This window comes from Pelodiscus sinensis, chromosome 14 (genome assembly GCF_052426305.1).
Source record: "Pelodiscus sinensis isolate ZL-2025 chromosome 14, ASM5242630v1, whole genome shotgun sequence".
NCBI lineage: Eukaryota > Metazoa > Chordata > Testudines > Trionychidae > Pelodiscus > Pelodiscus sinensis.
The window spans coordinates 33,829,513-33,853,084 of NC_143065.1; the positions used below are offsets into that span (position 1 = coordinate 33,829,513).

At 47.4% G+C, this 23,572-nt stretch overlaps 2 protein-coding genes and 1 pseudogene across 2 annotated transcripts in view; 1 reads left to right on the forward strand and 2 right to left on the reverse strand.

Annotated features, from left to right (window-relative positions):
- Nucleotides 1-9,625, forward strand: part of ST8SIA2 (ST8 alpha-N-acetyl-neuraminide alpha-2,8-sialyltransferase 2) — a 63,419-nt gene extending 53,794 nt beyond the window's left edge. The window contains exon 6 of the mRNA XM_075897018.2: nucleotides 7,393-9,625. Coding sequence (XP_075753133.1) covers nucleotides 7,393-7,678 — 286 coding nt within the window. The 3' untranslated portion in view covers nucleotides 7,679-9,625. The remainder of the gene's footprint in view (nucleotides 1-7,392) is intronic.
- Nucleotides 9,626-19,333: 9,708 nt separating this feature from the next.
- Nucleotides 19,334-23,525, reverse strand: LOC149523606 (F-actin-capping protein subunit alpha-2 pseudogene; annotated as a pseudogene).
- Nucleotides 23,427-23,572, reverse strand: part of FAM174B (family with sequence similarity 174 member B) — a 73,189-nt gene continuing 73,043 nt past the window's right edge. Inside the window, exon 3 of the mRNA XM_075897016.2 lies at nucleotides 23,427-23,560. Coding sequence (XP_075753131.2) covers nucleotides 23,509-23,560 — 52 coding nt within the window. The 3' untranslated portion in view covers nucleotides 23,427-23,508. The remainder of the gene's footprint in view (nucleotides 23,561-23,572) is intronic.

Here is a 23,572-nt window from a genome sequence, read left to right on the forward strand (position 1 = left end):
TGCATGCACATGTTGTTGTTTTTTGTAGGGTTGCTCCTCTTGCTGGCATTGATATTTTTTACCATTAAAAGATTCTTTAAAAGGACATAAAACATCAAGCATAAGTCAGACATTGGACATAGATGCAAGGAGGGACTGTGAGGGTGTGGCCATAGCGGTCTGGCATCCAGAGGCAGCCACGCCTTTTCCTTGCTTCAGTACCGCTGTTTCCTCATGCTTTTTGCAGCTGGACAGTTTGCTCTCCAGCCAAACCAGAGCTCTGCCTTCCAGGATGCCCCAAAGCACAAACCAGAAACAACACCCGTCAGAATTTCTCCCCTCAGAGCTGCAGGGCTGTCTGATTCCCTCTCCAAGAAATGCAGCTGAAGGGCAGGGAATCTTTTGCTGTCCTGCTGCTGTGTGCTTCAGCCCCTATTATGAAAACCCTTGGGGCACATCCATACAAGAGGGCTGAAGCTGAAATAAGCTACGCAACTTGAGCTATGTCAATTGTGTAGCTTAAATTGAAATAGCTTATTTCGGCTTTTGGCGCTGTCTACACAGCAGGAAGTCCAAGGCAGAGCACTCTTCCTCCAGCTTCCCTTACTCCTCGTAAAGTGAGGGTGACAGGAGTCGGAGTAAGAAATCCTCCAGCATTGTGTCGAAATACCTGCTTGTAGTGTAGACGCAGACTATGTTATTTTGAATAACGCTAGTTATTCCGAAATAACACTGCTGTGTAGACGTCCCCATAGGGACCATCCACAATGCCAAAAAGAGCATCATGGCAACAAGTCTCAGAAACTGGGTCCACAGGCGCCACACGGTGGGGCTCCAGCAACAGGGCTGAAAACAGAGAGTAGATGATCCCGCTCAGGTTGGAGTCCAAGCTCCAAAACCCAGCAAGGAGGAAGGTCTCAGACCCCAGGCACTAGCCCAAGTGGCTAAAGTTGCTAGTTCCTTGGCAAACCTGCTACTAAATGTTGCCCAGTAGTACAAGCCCCAGAGGCCTGAGTCAGTTGGCCTGGGAGCTCTGTCATGCTGCCAGGGGGTTTGTTTTGCAGTGGAGACAAGTCGAGTCCGCACAGCAGTCGGAAGCGTGACCTGTGCCATTGTGGCTAGCTCTCAGCTAGCTAGCTCCGTAACAACAGCCGTGAAGGTGCAGCAGCACTGATTAGCCACTGGAGGACAAACCCAGAGTTCTGGGTGGGCTTGGACGGCCCATGTGGCCATAGCTGCACTGCTGTCATCATTCAAGCTCCTTAGATCAAAGAAAGCTCGTCCATGTCTCCATGTGTTGCAGTCACGTCTCTGACTGCAGCATAGACAGCTTGCCCTGTGGCCAGAGGTCAGGGAATGTTTTGGGGCTCCTATCCTTGACAGTGGAACTTCAACAAGACCAGGGTTCATTAATAGGTTTCCTAGAATCTATAAACAAATACCCCCCCCCCCAAAAAAATACCTCTGATAGGGTCTGACGGAGCCAGTATTCTTCATGGAGTCATATGACGGCCCCAGGTGTGTCACAGACTATAAGGCTATGTCTCTACTATGAGATTTGCCAGAAGAGGCAATGCAAATGAAGCGCGGATCAGCATTTTCTCGCGCTTCATTTGCATAATCTCTTCCGATTCGATTTTGCACAAGGGGTTTTTGTGCAAAAACAAGCAGGGTGGACATTTCCTTTTTGCACAAAACCCCCTTTTTGCTCAAGATCGTTATGCATCAAAAAAGGAGGTTTAAGGATCTTGCGCAAAAGGGTTTTTGTGCAAAAAGAAAACGTCCACACGGCTTGTTTTTGCACAAAAACCCCTTGCGCAAGAACATCTTGAATAGATTATGCAAATGAAGTGTGACAAAATACTAATCTGTGCTTCATTTGCATTGCCTCTTTCTGCAAAATTTGTAGTATAGATGTCGCCTTCGATGCCAATGCCAGACCAGCAGAAGTGGTAAAGGGAAGTTTGAAGCTGTTAAATTTTATGAGATAGTCATCCCTGGTGCAACTCCTTCAGTGTGAACAGATGAATTTGGCTTTTCAGGTATCCCTGGGGTTGCTGGATTACAGTCGCATCCCTGCTGAATGACTTTCCCCGGCTTCTCATTATGAAATGGCTGTAACAATAGTCCATGTATCAGTTTAATAGCTGCCCTCAGGCGACAGTGTAAAATTCACTAGCACAGCTGTTTCTTGGCCACCTATAGGATAACCCTGTGCTTCTCTATCATGGCAAAGTTTTATCTTTTTCTTGCTCAAACATATGGGGCCAGGCAGGTCCAGAAGCTGCAGGGACAATATCTCTGAGTAGGGATATTCAGAGGCAGGCACACAATGCCCATCAACATGTTTTTTTCCCTGTCCGCACCACCCTCTCAAATGCTGCCAGGAGAGCAAGTCAGCCATTCCAGAGAGCAGTATTGTCCAAAGGCATCCCTTCCAGACCAGGGGTGGGCAAGAGAGCCTCCGCACGTCGGATCCAGCCGGACAAGCGAGTTGATCCGGTCTGTAGATGCCCAGCCGTTCCCCCGCTCCCAGGCCAATCAAGACCTGGAGACGGGGGAGTGTGCAAAGTCTCGTCCCCCCACCAGAGGTGCGCAGCACCGAGAGTGAATTGCCAGCTGTTCAGAACACAGGGCTGGCCCACAAACATTTTGGCACCTGAGGCAGGGAGCTCAAATGATGCTCCCATGCCCCCTCGCTTGGGCCAAAACTTTGAAAGGTCTCAATTCTGCCTCCTTCCTCCAGCACAGCACTCCACCATCTCTGTGCATCTAGAACAGATAGATACATATGCCCCAGCAGCAGACACAATTTTCTACACTCTGGGTCCTAGTGGTGCCTCCCCCCTCTCCTCCACAGTCTGGCACCTGAGGCGGCACCTCAGTTCACCTCATGGTAAAGCCAGCCCTGTCAGAACAGCTGGCAATTTATTCTAGGCACCAGGGGGCAAAGACATCACACTCTCCCGCTGCCACCAAGCCAATTAGGCAGAGGAGCGAGGAAGTGTCCTGGACCTGTTCCTTCCGCCCAAGACCCCGTCCCTTCCATGGTGGCTCGGGGCCACTTCAAAAATGTGTGAAGGGGCCCTTTAAAAATTCTTGCCCACCCCTGTTCCAGACAGATCACAACAGAGGGTTTTGCTGTGGCCACAGGTGGAGTGCAGCTGGGAGATGGTGACGGCAGTGCTTAGCAGCCAGCAAGCAGCCTCACTAAGCTAGAGGAAAGCAGGATTGTGTTCCCAGCATGCCCTTAGGACTCTACTCCAAATTAGCTACATTTAAAAAATTCTGCTCACTAGCTCACTTAGGAAGCGTCATTTTTTTCCCCATCTAGTTGAAGACCGTCAAGTAGGTTTTATACCAGCGCAGTTAAATGTTCCTGGTTCCTTGCAACGCTAATTTGCAAGACTGAGGCTCAGATACTGCATAGGGATCCAGCTGAGTGGGTCACACCTGCAAGGAGTCCCGCAGAAGACACAGTCTACACTACACTTTCCCGTCGATCTAAGATACGAAACTTCAGCAAGACGAATAGTGTAGCTGAAATCGATGTATTACTCACTGCAGTGTCTTCCATGCGGTAAGGTCGGCGGCTGATGTTCTCCCATCATCTCCACCTCTAGACTCTCTTCTTGTCCTGATGGAGCACTGGAGTTGACAGGCGAGTGCGCAGAGGTCAATTTATCATGCCTAATCAGACACGATAAATCGGGTGCCAGTGGATCGATCACTGGAGCGTGGATCCACCATGTAGTGGAGACAAGCCCTCAGTGCCTGCACTGTGGAGCAGGACCCTGAGAGGGCAAGATCAATGATCAGAATGCTGAACGACCTCTCAGAAATGCTGCCCAGAGCCACCAAACCCTATTCGGCATCCCCAAACATAAGCCCTGTCAGTCTGGCAGAGGGTCTCTTTGAAATCCCAATTACACATAATCCATGGGCATCTAAAGTGAATGTACCCCAGGGCGGGTGTTTGAACAGGCTTCCTCTGGACTCTGGGGAAGTGCAAGCCAGGCATTCTTCTTCACACAGCGTGTAGTCAACCTGTGGAACTCCTTGCCAGAGGAGTCTGTGAAGGCTAGGACTATAATAGAGTATAAAGAGAAGCTAGATAATTTCATGGAGGTTAGGTCCATAAAAGGCTATTAGCCAGGGGATAAAATGGTGTCCTTGGCCTCTGTTTGTCAGAGGCTGGAGAAGGATGGCAGGAGACAAATCACTTGATTATTGTCTTTGGTCCACCCTCTCTGGGGCACCTGGTGCTGGCCACTGTCGGTAGACAGGATACTGGGCTAGATGGACCTTTGGTACTGGATATGACCAGTACGGCCGTTCTTATGTTTTTATGCATGCTCACAGGCGAGCAGCCACTGCTAGCACTAGAGGCAGTTCTGTCTGCAGCCAGGGATGTCAGCTGTAGAACACGGCCAATATCAAATGTGATTTGGTAGGGAAGGGTACACCTGGGGGAGATTTTCCACCTTCCCCCATCCTTATGTTGGTATTCACTTCACAGTGCTCACTGCTCAGTGGGGTGCGGAGATGCTGTGTGCTGTCAAACTCCAGGAGCTAGTAAAAACGCTTGTGACCACACAATCACATTGCAGTGTTTTCTATCACAGCCCATGACACTACCATGTTCAACAGAGCTTCTGCTGTATCTTCACCCATTGCAACAGGGTGTAACTTCTGCCCCTCTTCTCTGTCGTCCTAAATAATAGAATAGCCAACAAACCACGGCTGCAACACTCATGAACACACCTGCTATATGCCCTGGTACTCCCCAATGCTGTGGTATGTTCTGATAAGGGAGTTCAGAGGTGATCGTGGGCTTTAATAGCCTACAGTTCTGTGTTTCTCAAGCCTTTCAGCTTGGCAACCCCTTATTCGAAGTAAAAAATATTCATTCCCCCATTACAGTCACTAGAAGAGCCAAAGTCTCAGAGGAGTCGCTGTGGTAAATCTTTAACTTTAAAAACAATGCGTCGTCCTGTGGCACCTTAGAGACTAACAAAACTATAGATAGTATCGTGAGCTTTCATGGGCAAAACCCACTTCTTCAGATAAGCTTGAGTGGACAGGAAGAGTCAAGACATCATGCATCAGCCATAACGATGAGCTGCCTGTATAATCTCCATGTGCGTGTGTGTTTCGAGAGGTTGACAGAGACTACTTGCCTGGTCTATAGTACTGGTCTTTCTCTGCTGTAAGGAAGACTATTATGGACTGAACTATCGAGGGCCACTACTGCCAAGGATATTTTTTCTCATAAGGGCTTGTAGCAAGGTAAAGCACTCAGGGTATGTCTACACTACAGCGCTAATTCGAACTAACTTAGTTCGAATTAGTTAATTCGAACTAAGCTAATTTGAACTAACGCATCCAGACTAAAAAACTAGTTCGAATTAGCATTTTGCTAATTCGAACTAGCATGTCCACATGAAGTGGACGCTGAACCGGAGTTAAGGATGGCCGGAAGCAGTGCCGGCAGGGCATCAGATGAGGACTTAGAGCGTGGAGCTGCTGCCTCAGGCTAGCCGAGGGCTGTGCTTAAAGGGACCCGACCCCCACCCCAGACAGACAGTTCTCAGGGGTGCCCTGCTTGCAAGGCAGTCCTGGCTTGGAGTGCCCTGAGAGCCCACACTGGCCACATCACAGCACTCGGCCATCAGACTGGCTGCACTTGCCGCAGGCTGCCATCTGGGGAGAGGAGGCAATTGGGGGGCTGCAGGAGAGCTTCCACCCCCAGAAGCCCGCAGAGCCAGCCCAGTCCTCCCCATCGGGGGCTCGTACCCCATTCCTCCCTCACCTCCTTCCACTTACCCTTCCCTAGCCCCTCTTCTTGATGTACAAAATAAAGAAAATGTGTGGTCAAAAATAGAATCTCTCTTTATTGAAGAAAACGCGGGGAGACTGGAAAAAGGAGGTGGGAGAGGGGAAGAGAGAGGGTGGGAGAGGGGAGGGCAACTACAATGACCAGGGGTTTGGAAGAGGTCCCATATGAAGAGAGGCTAAAGAGACTGGGACTTTTCAGTTTAGAAAAGAGGAGACTGAGGGGGGATAGGATAGAGGTCTATAAAAGCATGAGTGGGGTGGAGAGGGTGCATCAAGAAAAGTTCTTCATTAGTTCCCATAATAGAAGGACTAGAGGACACCAAAGGAAAGGAATGGGTAGCAGGCTTCAAACTGGTAACAGAAAGTTGTTCTTCACAAAGCAAATAGTCAACCTGTGGAACTCCTTGCTGCAGGAGGCTGTGAAGGCTAGAACTAGAACAGAGTTTAAAGAGAAGTGAGATCAAGTCATGGAGGTTGGGTCTATGGAGTGGTATTAGCCAGGGGGTAGGAGTGGTGTCCCTGCCCAAAGTTTGTGGAAGGCTGGAGAGGGATGGCACGAGACAAATGGCTTGGTCACTGTCTTCGGTCCATCCCCTCCAGGGTTCCTAGGGTTGGCCGCTGTCGGCAGACAGGCTACTGGGCTAGATGGACCTTTGGTCTGACCCAGTACGTCTATTGTAAGCTCAGGGCTCAGGGTCGGGGGTCTCAGTGGACCACCTTGATTTTCATGCACACCTGCTCCTGGGTGGCCAGGCTGGCAGCTCTCCTGCCCTAGACGGCCACTTTCCTGTGCCTAGTGTGGAGGTCGTGGACGAGGTCCACGATGTCCGCACTAGACCAGGCGGGTGCCTGCCTCTTGCGGTCCCGGGCAAGCTCCTGGGAGCCGCCAGCCTGGTCCCAGGAAGAGGGGAAGGGGTGGGGGGCATCGGGTGGCTGGCTCGAGCCGTGCCAGGTGCAGGGTCTGCTGGCTGGGTGCTGGCAGGCTTGCACCTGGCACGGGCACCGTAGCCAGCCCGTGCCCCTTTAAGAGGTACGGGGCCGGGAGGGGGGCAGACGAGTTTCCCTGGTGTTGGCCAGAGTGGCCACCAGGGAAAGCTGGGGAGGGCTAGCCTCCCACTAGTTCAAATTAAGGGGCTACACACCCCTTAATTCGAACTAGTAAGTTCGAACTAGGCTTAGTCCTCGTAGAATGAGGTTTACCTAGTTTGAACTAAGCGCTCTGCTAGTTCAAAAATAAGTTCGAACTAGGGGAGCGCTAGTGTAGCACCTATCAAAGTTAATTCGAACTAACGTCCGTTAGTTCGAATTAACTTTGTAGTGTAGACATACCCTCAGAGACCACAGTGACAAGTGTGTTGTCAGAGAGGCAGATGCTCAGTCATGAAGCAACCCCAGCAGTAGTTATTTCTTGGCCAGCAGATCTGCTATACCCATTAGCCATCTCTCGCTGCTGAGTGTGTCTTTGATACAGCATGGGCAGAGGCAGGGAAGGGGAGGGTATGTGACATGCAGGCTGGGCATGGTGAGTCTTGCTATGGCATGAATAACAGGATTTGATTTTCTCTCCTCTTCCAGGTACTGGCTCACAAATAAAGTGCACATAAAACGACCCACCACTGGCCTGCTCATGTACACGTTGGCCACCCGATTCTGCAACCGGATTTATCTCTATGGCTTCTGGCCTTTTCCTCGCGATCAGAACCAGAACCCTGTCAAATATCACTACTATGACAGCCTGAAGTACGGCTATACCTCCCAGGCAAGCCCTCACACCATGCCCTTGGAGTTCAAAGCCCTAAAGACGCTGCACCAGCAAGGCGCCTTGAAACTGACTGTTGGAGAGTGTGATGGGGCCACGTAAGATAGGCGTCTGTGGCTCACGTTCCTGCAGGCGACACACCACGGGAGAACGAGGGAGCGGGAGAAAAGGATGAGCAGTGGCTAGTAGGGTTGGTTTTCTTTGTTAACGTGCAGAACCGTGACACAAATATATATACATGGTGCCTATATATATTGACCTGAGTATTATAGTGTGTGGTGTTTACCAAGGGAAGGAGAGACGAGTTGCAGAAAAGGCTGAAGCTGCCATCCGTGCTCGAGGCTTTGCCTTGGGCTGGTGAGCCTCAGGAGGAAGTTAGTTCTACGACGTCAACAATGTTTGAAGGTCACCTTGGTTTTTCAGAGTACTTTAGGGTGACGGGTAAATGTTAGACCACGTGTGTAACTGGTCCAAGGTGGGTAGTTAGGGTCTGTGTGGCCAAGAACCCGGGTGCTGGCGCTTCCCAGTGTATAGTGTTCTTGGCTTAGTGCTAATAATGGGGTTGAGGGGGGAGTGGGGAGGGAATCTTTCTTTGGAGCTAAACAGCTGAGAGGTTGCCTGAGTGACTGGACAAGAACTTAGAAATGCAGCAGGACCCCGCAGATCACCGCAATCCCTTCCCTGCATCCGAGCCGCCTTACTGCCTCCCGGCACGTAGCATCGTCCAGGTGGTCACCGGTCCAGATCGATCCCAGGTGGTTTGGCGAGAAGAACAGCCACTGTCAGAGTAGCCTGTTTGGAAAGGCCACTGGACTCCGGACAGAGACCTTGAGCTGCAGTGTGAGATTCGCCTAGGATGTGACTGTGACTCCAGGAGATACCAGAGGGAGCTCTCAAAGGCAGGCTGATTGTAATGAGGCTGTCAGTGGAGACACAGGGCCTGCTGGGAGACCACAGAGGGGCTAGCAAAGATCAGACTGGGCTGACAGTCTCAGAAGGATGCTGTGTTTATGTTTTTTTATTCCTCTCCTTGAGAACTAACAGAAAAAGCAAAAACACTGGAATGTAGCAGGTGGGCTGTTGCAGATCAGCACAGTCAGTGCTAATGCTTTGCCAGAGACAAAGGGACTAAGCATCTACCAGAACTCTTGAAAACCATAAGCACATTGTTAACTCCCAATTCCCAATCACTACCTGTTAAACAGCCCATTCTTCTCCCCACTCCAAAATTAGTAATGGGCCTAAGTATCAGCTAAGCAGAAAAATCAAAAGTGAGGATTTAAGGGACCCTGTCAAGATTAAATCATACGGGTAACATTCACCTCTGCGCAGAAAACCATCATGAGGCCAGTGCACTGTTTAAGACTCTGATAGTCCTTCTCTGGAAGACTTAAACAGGACAACAATGACCCTTAAGTAAGGATGTTAGATGGAGATTAATTACGTGGTGTCCAACCAGTTCTGAAGCAGTAGCCACTATAGTAGCTACTACTATAGCCGACTAGCCACACTCACCCAGCCAAATAGCCACATGTGGCTGGCATGTTGGACACCACGGGATTAATTGAACAATCATGTAACCGCATCAAATATTACCAGTTGCACGACTGTTGGCTCTTCCCCGCGGGCAGGGCCGGCAGCCAGTGCACTCCCGGCTGCACTCCCAGGGAGCCCCTAGTCATCCTCCAATGCCGCCTCTGTATCAAAGGCAGTGGCATGCGGTGGCAGGGGTCCACAGACTGGCGCCTGCCTGCTGCTCTACGCTGCTGCCTCTGGTACAGAGGCAGCAGTACAGGGCAGTAGCAGCCCCTGCAGACAGAGGCTGTGCCAGCATCCCACAGAGCAACCTTCCCTGACCCCCACTGCACTGCTGCCTCTGAGAGATGCAGCAGTGGGGGATGCATGTGATCGATAAGATTAACTGATGAGATCAGGCTTATCGGCTAATCGGTATTCATCTAAACTATGACAACCCTAGTACAAAGATGTCAAGCTGGCCCTCCACATAGGGGTGAATTTTACACATAGTTTAAATACATCAGTCCCTTTCCCAGCATTGCTATTCTTATTTACAATAAGAGTGAAGTTGTTCCTAAAAAACAAATTTGGTCTTCGCTTTGCCAGGGAAACTAGATTGATCGGGTTAGTCAATTTCACTGCCAGTTTCTATTTCAGTTTGATTTCCTAATCTCATTTGTCAGCAGAATGCAGTTGGGTTTGGATTAGAAAAGAGTGCAAAAGGTTTAACTTAAACAAAACCTGCAAGAAATGGCTTTACAGAATTTTGTTTGTAACCATGAAATGTTCCTTTTGTATTCGTTTTTTTTTTTTTTAATTGACATGATGCCTACATTGTGGGGTTAAACTACATGCTATCCCTTTGATATCATATTTATTAATGACCTGGATGGATTGCACCCCCAGAAAATTTGTGGATGACACTAAGATAGGGGTAGAGGTAGATACGTTGGAGGCAGGGATAGGGTCCAGAGTGACTTAGACAAATTAGAGGATTGGGCGAAAAGAAATCTGATGAGGTTCAACTAGGACAAGTGTAGAGTCCTGCACTTGGGACAGAAGAATCCCAAGCATTGTTACAGGCTGGGGACCAACTGGCTAAGTAGCAGTTCAGCAGAAAAGGACCTAGGGATTAGAGTGGATGAGAAGCTGGATATGAGTCAACAGTGTGCCCTTGTAGCCAAGAATGGCATATTAGGGTGCATTAGGAGGAGGATTGCCAGAAGATCTAGAGAAGTTATTATTGCCCTTTATTCGGCACTGGTGAGGCCACATCTGAAGTATCGTGTCCAATTCTGGGCTCCGCACTACAGAAAGAATGTGGACGCATTGGAGAGGGTCCAGTGGAGGGCGATCAAAATGATTAGGGGGCTGGAGCACATGACCTATGAGGAGAGGCTGAGGGATTTGGGCTTATTTAGTCTTCAGAAGCGAAGAGTGAGGGGGGATTTGATAGCAGCCTTCAACTTCCTGAAGGGAGGTTCCAAAGAGGATGGAGAGAGGCTGTTCTCAGTAGTGACGGATGGCAGAACAAGGAGCAATGGTCTCAAGCTACAGTGGGGGAGGTCTGGGTTGGATATTAGGAAAAACTATTTCACCAGAAAGGTGGAGAAGCACCGGACTGGGTTACCTAGGAAGGTGGTGGAATCTCCATCCCTAGAGGTTTTTAAGTCTCGGCTTGTCAAAGATTTAGTTGATTTAGTGAGGATTGGGTTGATTTAGTTGGGATTGTCCTGCTTTGGACAGGGGCCTGGACTCAATGACCTCCTGAGGTCTCTTCCAGCCTTAGAATTCTATGATTCTATGAAATATGAGTGCCAACATCTATAACTTTTGACAGGTAGAACTGTATGTCATGTTTAGGAACAAAATATTGCCATACCTGCAAAACCATCTAGTTCTAGTAATTAGTTAGACCTGATTCACATTAAGGCTACATCTGCACTACAACAGAAAATCAACTTAAGCTACGCAATTCCATCTATGTGAATAATGTAGCTGGAATAGACTTTCCTTAAATCAAGCTACCACTAAGTCTACACCACAGGGCGTCAGTGGGAGAAACTCTCTGTCGATGTCTCTTACTCTTCTCATCCAAGGTGGAGTAACAGGATGACCAGAGAGCGCTCTGCTGTTGATTTGGCAGGTCTTTACTAGACCCACTAAATCGACCACCAGTGGCTGAGTCTCTGTGTGTTGATCCAGGCTGTAGTATAGAAATAGCCTAAGATGCAGGTAACCACATAGCAGACGATTGTGGGTTAACCTACCTGTAGGACAAGTTTCTTCCTTGCCCAAGGAAATGATATCCCTTGTTTCACTTTTTAGCCCGGATTTTTAGATTCATCGTGATTTTCTGCATATACATCCTATCTTGTACCTTTGTTTAGTATAATTAATTGTAATTTTGAGAGACAGGAAGCGATTAAAAAAAAGAAGCACGAGAGGCTTAACACAATTGATTAATGGTCAGAACATCCCCTGGGGCATTTGTAGCCAGCTAGGAGGCAGAGGTGGCTAAAGGTGAAGCCACTGGATTCATAACCTCCGCTGTTTACCTTTGGCGAATGGCCTGAGGCCAGGTAGTGATTGCTGTTACTGTCATTTAAAAAACATAATAAATGGTGTGATTTTTATTTTTAAACTGATTAGAAAATAAAAAGCTACCACACGTCTCTGGCAATGGCACAGTCCAATCTGCCAGCAGTGGAGATGGGGTCTCTGAAGGGAAAGCTTCAAGGGCACTTTGTAACAGAGGGCTTTTTAAAAAGGGGTTTGTTTTCCTGGTTCCCATGTAACAGCTCCCAGCCTTGCTGTTTGACTCAAAGCACATGCCGGCTAGAGACAGAGTATCCCAGTGTCACTGCTGCTTCTGGTATGGACCCCAAGCATTCTCTGCTGAAACAAAATGCATCACACCAGAGGTGAAATTCTGCCTCCTGTTTGCTTAACGGCAAGTCTCCCCATCCTTTTCAGACTTGATGGCTTAAAACAATGATTCTGCCTTATTCAATGATCACCTGCAAAAATCATATTTAGGATCTGCCTGGCATACATTATTTGTGTGCACATACGCATCTGGAAAGACTCCCACTGGCTTTATTAGGTTTGGCCCTAACATCCACTCCTGGGAAACATTATTCAGTAGGGTGCCACCTCCAGGCAGTTCTCACCTGGGGTCTGAATAGCTGCTGCGAGGCCAGTTCCAATGGGCAGAGATGGCTAGAGTTGAAAAACCCCCCTCATCACCCCTGCTTTTCCTAAATGGTGGGGCTAAGTGGCACAATACCCTCCCCCCTCCACCAACTCAACATCTGAGCCTAGCTAAGGCAATACAGCATATTTGCTTTTTGTTGGATGTTACAGGAGTGGTTGGGTTTTGCATTTGCCTTGACTACCGCAAAAAGCAAGCATGGCAGCTATTAGGCAGATGCAGTTTGGATTTCTCAGTCATATAGAGGAGCAGGGGATGGGGGGAGCTGTGGGTCTTAATAAATTCTTGCTGCTGCTTGGAACAGTGCGGGAACCCATCGCACCAGATGTCACTGGGACCAACCTGCTCCAGGAGGCTGTCGCGTGATAAATTTCTTCATGCCTAATTAAGGCTCCTCTTCCAAAGCGAATGAAACAAAAAGTTTATTGATGCTGCTCAGATGGGAATCCAAACGCGCATGTTGCACTATGAATGTCCTTAATAACCTCCCAAATGGCAGCCGTCGCTTCCCACGCAGTCTGGCATGTGTGCTCATGCTGCTGGCCGTCTTTTCCCAATTTCGTTCTTCCTCCCAGTCTCTCTCTTGCACTGCATCTCTGTCTGGGCCCGTATGTTGGGCTGGCCCCCTTTTCCTCACCCCCTCAACCTGCCCTCCATGAGAAAGTACAGAAGCCATTTCAAACCTCACTACAGCTTATACCAGTATCTCCCATAGTAATCTGGAGTAGGCATCTTACGACTGCGAATGTAAAATTGAACATGGACCAAAGGCAAAAAATCTCGAACAGCTGTTGAAAAACACGGAAAGGGACTGGCAGGTGCCAAGTGAAGGCTTTGTTCTTCCCTCCCATACATACCCCCTAGCTAGGCTAGGAACTGGAACTGGTGGCTCTCCTCAAACTGGTGCTGAAGGCAGCGTCACACCCCCTGTTCAGCACTGTCACAGAAAGCTGAGTTGAGCGTGGGCTCCCCCTGCACTAGCAGAGACAACATGTCTCAGCCGCTGAGACTAATGACTGAGCTCAGGGCTTCCTAACGAGCTAGTCTCTTGGTGTGGCTGGGCTGGGGCTCACTGGTACAGAAGAGACACTTTCACACAGTGTGAGTCAGTGGTGCCCGCCTCATGGTGCAGTGACCGGCCATATTGTCCCATGTTTAGAGTCTCTTGCCGGCGTCCTGACATTTTCTTTAAAATGGGCAAATTACCCCAAATTTGTCTGCCTCCCACTGAGCAGTACTGGTGGGTCCTGCTGTTGGCCGAACTCCTGCTCTCCAGTTGCCTGCCCCACCAGTAGCCAGGGTGGCTGACTGGGGGAATGGGGAGTGGGCAAAGGGGACAGTTGCCCTGGGGCCCAGAGATTTAAAAGGGCCCAGGGCTCCGGGCCACCACTGCTGCTATTGTGGCATCAGCAGTGGCCACAGCCCCCTGGGAGCTCTGGGCAGCTGGGGGAGGCACGGCACAGTCTGGGTGGCACTGATGGCTGGCAGCCCCTACCTCACCCCTTCCATCTGAGGCCTTGCCTCTTCTGGGGCCCAGAGCCAAACTACCCTCCTCCCTCCCCACACACACACATTGCCCAGGGCCTGGTAAAGTCTGTCACCAGTCTTGCTGGTGGCCAGTGATGGGGTGGATGCGCAAGGCTGGTGGCAGGCCAAAGCTGCAGCACATGGCATCAGTCTCTCCCCCTGCTGGTCTTCCAATGCAATGATCGCTGCTTGGAGTCTCTCCAGGACTCTGCTCCCCCAGCCCATGTTCAGCTGATACTGATTATGCACTGTGAGCTATGGTAGCTGGTGAGCGCAGGCTGGGTGCAGGCAGCAGCTGGTTACATGCCACCTACCCATCAGCCCTTTTCTGTCTCCCCCCATTGCACTGTTGGTGTGTGGAGCACCAGCCCCTGGTCAGAGGCTCAGCTCACCAGCCGCCTGACTAGCAGGCTCCTTCCTTCTCACATTGCCTCTGGTTGGGCTAGCACTCCAGAAAACCCAAGACCCTTCAGCCTAAGCACTGGCCAGGAGGTGCCAAGACCCACACCTGCAGAGTCAGCACTTCTGCCTGTAGGCATGAGAGGGCTTTAGTTCTCTATAATCATTCCAGTCCTCGGTGCGTGCATCGATGCCACCCACGACAGCCATTCAGAACCATCGGTGGTGGTGATTTTCTGTTCTTGAGCTTTGGGTACTAGGTATTGAACTTGCACCACCAAAATGGTTTTACCTAGGCTGCCAAAAAGCCAGCAAAGGAGAACAACTTTGGGGCCCGTTGCCCTACATTGATTTGAAGTGAAAGGCTCCATATCACTTACCTACCCTGTTGAGTCAGACTGGCACCCGAGAAGAAGCAATGGTTCCTTCTGGGAACCACCAAAGCTACCATTTGCGGGGGATGTTGGTCCATGAGCGTTATTTTATATATTGTGTGTCCTGCTGATTTTTTTTTCTTGTTCCACACTTCGTGGTTCCTGTTATCTGTGTCTCAGGAATGGCTTGCAGGGTTTCAAGGTGGAAAAGAGTCGGCTCTGTTGGAGCATGGCCAGCAGAGGGTGCTGCTGGCCTCATGAAACCCACCCACTTCCACCCAGACCCAGGCTACATTCCTCAGGGGGTAGCAGGTTGCCCAGAGCTGTGTACTGCAATGGAATGTGGAAGCAAGTCCCCAAAGACCTTTGCCCGCTCTATATATTTGTCTTTCTCTCAGCCCTGTGGTCCCCTGTGGCTGGCCTTTAAAGACACGCTGAGCTCAGCCTGGCCTTAGCAACCAAGTGATAATTGACCCTCACTGGTGTTGTGGAGGTTTAATTGTAACTGATCCCAGCAAGGCAGGGACTTAGAAAGGACTCTACAAACAGAGCTGAGACTTCACTGCACTCAGGTGGGAAACATTTGGAAAGTCGACCAAGTGGGAGGATGGTGTGGGGAAATTTTTTGGGATGGAGGGAGAGGAGAAGAAAAAAGGTATAGGTAGGCCTAGGTGCTATTCATCAAGCAATTAATTAGCAGGAGAATAGGAGAGAACGAATTGTCAACAAGTATGCAAAGAACACTTGAAGGAAAGGTTTTACCTGACAGGATAAAGCTAGACTATCAGATATTTTGGACTACCTCAAATATTCCACACTATTTGGTCATATAAGGTGTGTAAACGGGAAATACAAGATGTCATAAACATGTGGAAGGAGCAGAACTAAAATGTATCAGCTGCAGGGATAAGCATGGTAGCTAATGGAGGATTCATGGTAACTAAACAGGTGAGGGAAATACAAAGTAGGAAAAACCAGAATTACCAATAAGATATCGTATGCAGAATCTGCTAAAAGGCATTCAGAATGACAGGTGGGGAAGGAGGAGAAAACTAGAAAGTGGAAGGAACCATTGCTATGACACAGTGTTCCAAATAAAGGAGCAGGTAAATAATATAGGAGGCATAGGGGAGGACATATTGGTAGAGAAAGTGACATTTGTTGCATTTTTCATAGAAGTAATAAAACCACACTTGACAAACAGAAAAATGCAGATAAAAGCTGCAGAAAAGTATTTGCATGTTAATGCAATTTTGAGTGAAGACAATATTTCAGTTTATCTAATATAGCACTAAAAGAAATTTATGGGGATGTGCAAAGCTTAATAGCATGTGATCAGAAGCTAAAGACTATTTTTGAAATGGCTAAACTTGATGTTTATATGTATACAGGAAATGTGATTAATGGAGAAGTTGTCGTTTAAAGACCCAAGATATGGTACAGTCAAATATGATAAAGAAATCACTTATTTTCCTATATAAATGTTGAAATAAATGTAAAGAAACTCAGTTTTGAGTATACTACTATGGAGATTCCAATGCAGAATAAAAAGGCTTCTTTAAGGATATATAATCCTTATATAGATTTGGAGTGTTCAGTATTACAAGAGCTCATTAGAGAAATAAAAGATCCATATATTATATGTGGAGATTTGAATAGCTATAATGAATTATAGGAAAGTGGGAAATTGGATAGTAATAGCAAATATTTGGAAAAGTTTGACTAACACCATCTGCTAATACTAAATAACCGAGCAACAACAAAGTTTAGCTCAATTACTGGGTTCCTTTTGCCATTTGGCACTGGGAATTACAACAAGCAATGTAGCTAGTAAATTAAACTGGTAAACTTACCAGGAAGAGAAAATGAGTAGTGATCCTTTCCCTACACATAGGTACCAAGGCAAGGATAATACTGAAACACAGGGGCTGTGTCTACATTGGCCCCTATTCCGAAATAGGGATGCAAATGTAGCACTTTGGAAGAGGCAAATCCGCGAGGGATTTAAATATCCCCCGCGGCATTTGCATTTTCATGGCTGCCGCTTTTTTCCGGCTTGTAGATAAGCCGGAGAAAAGTGCCAGTCTGGACGCGATCCTCCGGAAAATAAGTTCTTTTCCAGAGGATCTCTTTTTCCTACTTGAAAGGAATTCTTTAGCAGTATGTGTGATACCTGAGTAATAAGTATGTAAGTGATCATATAGAAGAGTTTAATGATAACATAAAGGGAATATTGGCAGCTGCTGATGTAGCTATTCATAAGGTAACAAAATGCCCTAAAATTAGAAACCCAGTTTTGTGGTGGCATGTGAGATTGTAATTAAAAAAGAAATAAGGTATAAACCACAATGAATAGTGAGGCCTGACAAAACATGAGGAAATATGGCGAACAGAGAATTAATAAGAGGACTCAATAAGAGTTGAAAGAAGAATTATAGGGAAATGAAACACTTCACCAAGGGTACATCTAGACTACATGCCTCTGACAACAGAGGAATGTAGATTAGGCTACCCAGCATAGGAAAATGAAGCCGCGATTTAAATAATCGCCGCTTCATTTAAATTTAAATGGCTGCTGTGCTAAGCCGATCAGCTGTTTGTCGGCTCAGCGTGGTAGTCTGGACACTCTGTGGTTGACATCAAAGGCATTTGTCGACCTCCCAGGTATGCCTCCTGGGATGAGGTTTACCTGGGAGGTTGACAAATGCCTTTGATGTTGACTGCGGAGCTTCCAGACTACCACGCTGAGCTGACAAACAGCAGATCGGCTCAGCGCAGCAGCCATTTAAATTTAAATGAAGCGGCGATTTAAATAATCATTTTCCTAAACCGGGTAGCCTAATCTACATGCCTCTGTCGCCAGAGTCATGTAGTCTAGATGTACCCCAAGGTTGCAGAGATTTAGGAAAATGAACAGAACACCAGGCAATAAATTTTCTTTGTGATCTTATTGAAGAGGATGAAGTTTATAAATTATAATAGGAAAAGCAGAAATCCTAATGAAAGTGTTCAAAAAAGTTGTAATGATAGGAATCAAAATACAGATATTTCAAGGGAAGGGAGGAGGAGAAAATTCAATCAAAAAAATTGAGATTTTAAATGGTTGGGGAAATTATAGATAATGAAAACTTCAGTATGCAGAAACTCAAAAGCTATAGACAAAAATAAAAACACAGCCCCCGGAAAAGATAGAATAGGTAATATAATGCATAAATATTGACCTCCAGGGAGTTTGAAGCTTTTATTAAAATTGTATAATAGTATATGAGAAGGTGTAATGCCAGCAGGATAGAAGCATGTGGTGATAGTACAAGAGGAAAGGCAGCCAAGTTACTTATGCAAATTGGTGCTTATAGGCCAATGGTTATCACATCTTGTGTGGATAAGGTTATGAAAAGAGAGTGATAAATGAACGGCTAGTTGCATAGTTGGAAAAAATGACATCTTAAATAATGTGCTAAGTGATTCTAGGGAAGGGTGATCTGTGATTGATCTTACTGCAAAATTAGAAACAGAAACATATACTCTTGTTCATACTTTTTGTAACTGTGGAGTTTCTGTGGATATTGTCAAATGTATATTGTGTTATGAAGGGAATATTTGTTATATAACTTAGTCAGAGCAGGGATTAAAGGAACATTGTTCTGGTGGATGGGGATTTTTTTAAGTGAGATGACCATAGGTTAGGGTAAGGAAAGTCTTATCAGGTATGGTATCTATAGCATGGCACTTCTCAGTGGAATGTTATCAACCCTGCCTGGTTTAACATTATGATAAACTATGTCCGAAAAAGTGTAAGGACAGGAATGAGTATTATTTTATTTGTGGGTGATTGTGCTCTATGGATTAAACACAAGAATTAAAGTGGCTTGAGAAAGAATCAGTGAAGCCTTCGGTTTCAGAGTGGGCAAATGCGTAGGGATTTAAACTTACAATCTTTAAAACAAATGTAATCATCTTCTCTAGAAGAAAAATTAAAGATGTGTAATTTCTATCTTATAAAGGTGCATGTGGTTAACTGTTCACATTTATGTATGTATAGTTAGTTTATTATCAAATTTGGGATTGCCATGTAGAAAATGTTACAAAGAAATAAAAAGTAGGATTAATCTATTTCAAAGTAATTGGAGGGCAGATAAAGTGTAACCCACAGACCTTGGGTGGTTCATTGTCCCGTGCAGTGGCACTTAGACCACAGCAACAGCTAAGAACAAGAGACCTCTAAAGCATGGACTGAGAGCCATCTGGGTTTTATCTCAGAGAGTAGAGGCTCCTATACTAAGCTCCGAAGATCCAAGGTTCAAATCCAGCTGGTGGTGGTTACAAGTGGGGGTTGGTTGGGGAACTCAACTGGGTCTCTGAAGCTCGAGACCCCCTTCCTTGTCTAGGGGAAGTATGTAACCCACACACCTAGGGCTACATCTACACTGCACATCTCCTGCGCAAAAGCTTATGCAAATGAAGCATGGATTATCATATTGCCACACTCATTTGCATAATTAATTAGGGGCCATTTTTGCACAAGAGGCTTTTGTACAAAAAGGAGCTGTGTAGATGGCTCCTTTTTTCGCAAACCCCCCCTCTTGCGCAAGAGCTGTTCTTCCTGAAAAAATGACGAAGAACGGCTCTTGCACAGGATGGGGTTTTTGCGCAAAAAAGAGCCATCTACACAGCTCTTTTTTGCGCAAAAGCCTCTTGCGCAAAACCGGCCATAATTAATTATGCAAATGAAGTGCGGCAATATGCTAATCCACGCTTCATTTGCATAGGCTTTTGCGCAAGAGAGGTGCAGTGTAGACGTAGCCCTAGTGTGGTTCACTGTCCCATGCAGTGGCACTTAGCCCACAGCAACAGATAAGAACTAGAGAATTCTACAGCGTGGGCTGGGAGCCAGCTAACTCTTTACTCAAAGGGTAGAAGCTCCTATACTAAGTTTCAGCAGTCCCAGGTTCAAATCTGCCTGTGGAGGTTACAAGACCAGTGCTGATGGTGCTGTATAGAGCAACAGTAGGATCAATCATACATACAGAACTAAAGGCTCTATATCCACAATCTAAGTTGGAGGTCAGGCACTATGAATTGCATATGGTGCATTTTGTAATTATATCTCATGTTGCTCCCGGAGAAACATCAATTTAAGAATAAAATGTTAGATCTGACATTTTGGGCTAAAGCCAAGGGAAACAGCACATGTAAGAAACCTGGGCAATTGCATGTTGGAAAGTAAGCAGCCAAAATGTAGTCTGACACAAACTCCTTCACACTTTTAGGCTTAAAAATGTGTGTAGAAGAGTTAAGTGAAAAGGAAGGGCTAGAAGAGATTAAAATCAATAGTTATGGGACAGTAAATCATACCAAGAAAAATCATCTCTCTGGATGTGGATTTAGAATTCTATAATACAATAGTCACTCTGTATAATAGATAAAGATGGAGTAACCATTGCTAAATATATACACTGGCGGATCTAAAGACAGTGATAACATGCAGCCCCTGAGCCTGTAGTTAAGAGAGAGCTAAAAGACTAATTTTGTACCCATGATGACAACTGAATTGATGATGATGATAATCATAATAAGGGACATCTGACCTACCACTGCATTTCTTTTCTAATGCAGTCAGACACACTAGCAATTAAAAAGGATACTTCAAAAAGCAGAAGTGAGATAATAAATGAAATGTTGACATTAGCATGCTTGAGTGTAAACATAATACGAGTACGGATTCCAGCATATACTTGATACCTGGCAAGGAAATAAAAGAGGAAAACAATATTTTGAAAATGGAGAAATTGTCCTAAAGATACCTTTGAGTGAGCAAGAATTTAAATGTTTAAAAAGAAATAGTAGGAATTGTGGACTAAGGAGAAAAGGGGAATAAGATTTTACAAAGTATTCCCCAAAACAGGCCAATGTGCTGCTATTGAACGTTAGTGCTAGTTATGTGCCAGGTATGTGTTAGTTATTGACTGGACACAAACATGGGTTATGTATCAAGTGGAATGTTAAAGACATAGTCGACCCCTTCCTTGATACGGGAGTGCTCCCAGAAAAGGCATTTAAATTCTTCATCAACATTTTTAAGATTACAGAATACACCATGAAGGGGTTTAGAGGGAGTACTAGGACATGGGGGAACATTAAAAAAATCCCAGCTGCTATCTAAAGATATACACCAGGGTACAAGTGCATGAGGCATATAATAGGTGGTGATTATAGACTCAGTAATTAAAGTCACCAGGAGAAAGAAGCAAGCCAATCCCTACCAGTGTTCTCTGTGCCCTTGTGCGGCACCTCAGGAGAGATTCCAATGCCACCCGGCTGATTAGCAGGGTGCCCACAGATAGGTATGTGTTTCTCCTCATGGTGCACATTCACACCATGCCCGTGGATGGAAAAGATGAGAGGGAACATTGGTCCCTACCAACAGGCAAAACATACAGCTGCATAGGACACCACAAAAGTTGGGGATTCAAATCGTGCCAAACGTCATGGTGCCCTATGCAGCCGCATGGTGCCTATGGGCTGCAGTTGCCCCTGGCTGCTCTCCTCCAGCTCAGTGCTGGTTCAGCGGCCCCCAGCCCCGTAGCTCAGCCACCCCCCGTCAACCCTATCTGACCGCTCAGGATGGCCCCCATCCACCAGGCAGTGGCTGAGCAGCCCTTGCCGTCTGGAGGACTGAGCAGGGGTCAGCCATGCAGCAGGTGGCTGGAGAGAAGTGGTGCCTTCCCCGTAAAAGCATCGCTTCTCTCCAACTGGCGGCATGGCTGCCTGGTGCGCCTCGTGCCCGTGTCTCCCTCCCGGCCCTGCTCCTGCATTGACAACTCCTCTGGAAGAGGCGGGCTGGTCACCATTGCAGTAAATGGTGTCCAGTCAGGAAGAGTTGGCAACCCTCTTTTCCACAGCTTCAGTCGTTTTGGAGAGGGAGGGGAGAGGAGAGGTTGTGCTGGTGCGGGGCTGCGTAGGGCACCAGTAGGGAAGAAGAATGAGGCCTGGCTGAGGTCCTGAGAAAAGCACTCTGGAAAGCCTTCCAAGAGCAACCTAAACGTTTAGAGACTACAGTCCCAAGGAAAGTCCTGGGAAACCCCGTGTCTCTAAAGTAAGGGTGGGGAGTCTACAGCCCGCAGGCTGGAGCCAACCCCCAGTTTACTTAGATTCAGCCTGTAGCAAGCATCCACACTGTCGGGGGAAGCCCTGAGCCTCAATGCCCCTCCCATGGAACTTGGGGCTGAGTGGAGCCCCAGTGCCCCAAGTTGAGTGTGAGGTGAGTGCTTGTGGGGTTGTCTTCTCACTTGCGTGTGGCCCCCAACTGATTTTTCTGTGGGTCAGTAGCCCTGACCCAAAAAAGGTCACTCTTGCAAAGGGACAAGAGTGCTAGGGCGGGGGGAAGGGGAAGGATGGTTGTGGAAAGGCTGGTGGTGTGTGTTTGGTTGCAAACAGACTTTGCGAAGGAGGAACTGTGTTCATCTGGTGGGAGTCTGACAAAAAATCATTTGTCTGGTAGAGGCTGAGAAAAGAGAGATGGCTTGAAAGGGCAAAACAGCCAGGCCACAGAAAGGAGAAGCCATGCCCCACCGAGGGACTGGGAAGAGAGACGAAGATATGATACGTTAATAAACTACTCCCTGAGAAGGGGGTATAACAACTATATGGCTCTGATCTTGTGTGTCAAAGAGGCCTAAGAGATGAAGAGACATAGGGCAAGTGCAGTTCGTTGCTCTATCATTAAATCTCTCTTTTTGCAGCCCTCTCCTCAATTTGGTTGCTCTTCTTGGAATTTCCTCCACTTTATGAACAAGCTGACACACAATGTGACTGATTGTTGGTCTGTGTGAGCTCTCAGTCAGCATTGGTCAGCAGGACTCCTCCAGCTGGCACTTCCTACTTCCTGGGAGAGCACCTTGGCTCTGGACACCATAGAACTCTTCCCGTCCCTCATTTTCTCTGACTTTTTTTTAAGTTTTCTTTTTCTCTATTTATTGTATAGGGTGTTAAGTACTTTCCCTCTTCCCTGAACACTGTATTCCAATATCCCATACAAACTGGCCTCTCATTGGACAGCAGCTGCCTCCACAATCTTAGCTGTCACTATTTTCTCCCAGTCGATCATGCTGTGGGTAATGGGCAGCTGTCTCCGGAAAGCCTTCAGGTGGGTATTGCTCATCCTCTGGTATTCTTCCATCAGCTCACCCTGGAACTCATTGTCTGCATCCTCCAGCAGTTTCACAAAGTCCTGAGTGGTCTGGGTCTCAGTGGTGACGGGAAGAGTCTCAGCCACGTCTTTGCACACCGTCAAGTGGATGTTGCCATCCTCAAAGTAGTGAGCTTGCACCATGATGGTTCCAGCTACCTGGGTAGAAGTGGAGGTGGGAGTCAGGGTGAAAGTCCACTCTGACTTCCACAGGCCATTCCAGAAGGCAGAGGGTCGGTGCAGCCGACCCGCAATGCAGGCAATGAGGATTTTCCGGATAGCAGTGTCCTTGATGAAGACACTGCAAAGCCCCCCGGGATAATGGCTGCTGACGTATACTTTCAGGCCTTCATAGAGGGCCCTTCTCCATGCCTCACCCATCTCATCTTCTTGTGGGTGAGCCTGAAACTCACTTGGCTCTTGCCTCACATGGTCAAATTTGAAAGAAACCTGTCTCTGGGGGTCAAAGAAGTGGTTTTCCTCCAGCTCGTTGTGGCGGGTCAGCAGCACCTCACACTCCTTGCTCCTGACAGGGGCGAAATGGAGCTTGTTGTACAGAGCACAGAGGGAGGCAGCCTCCTGGCACATCAGGCTGTCATCACTCACCAGCAGGCGCAGGTCACTGAAGGCCTCGCAGAACTCTTCAGGTGGGGCCTGCTTCAAGAGACTGCTCACAATCATCATCTTCTCATGCTTGGTCAGGGGCTGTTCCCTAGTCATTCTGTCCATGGTTGTGGGGCTTGAGGAGACTGGATCCACTGCACCTGAAGGAAAAG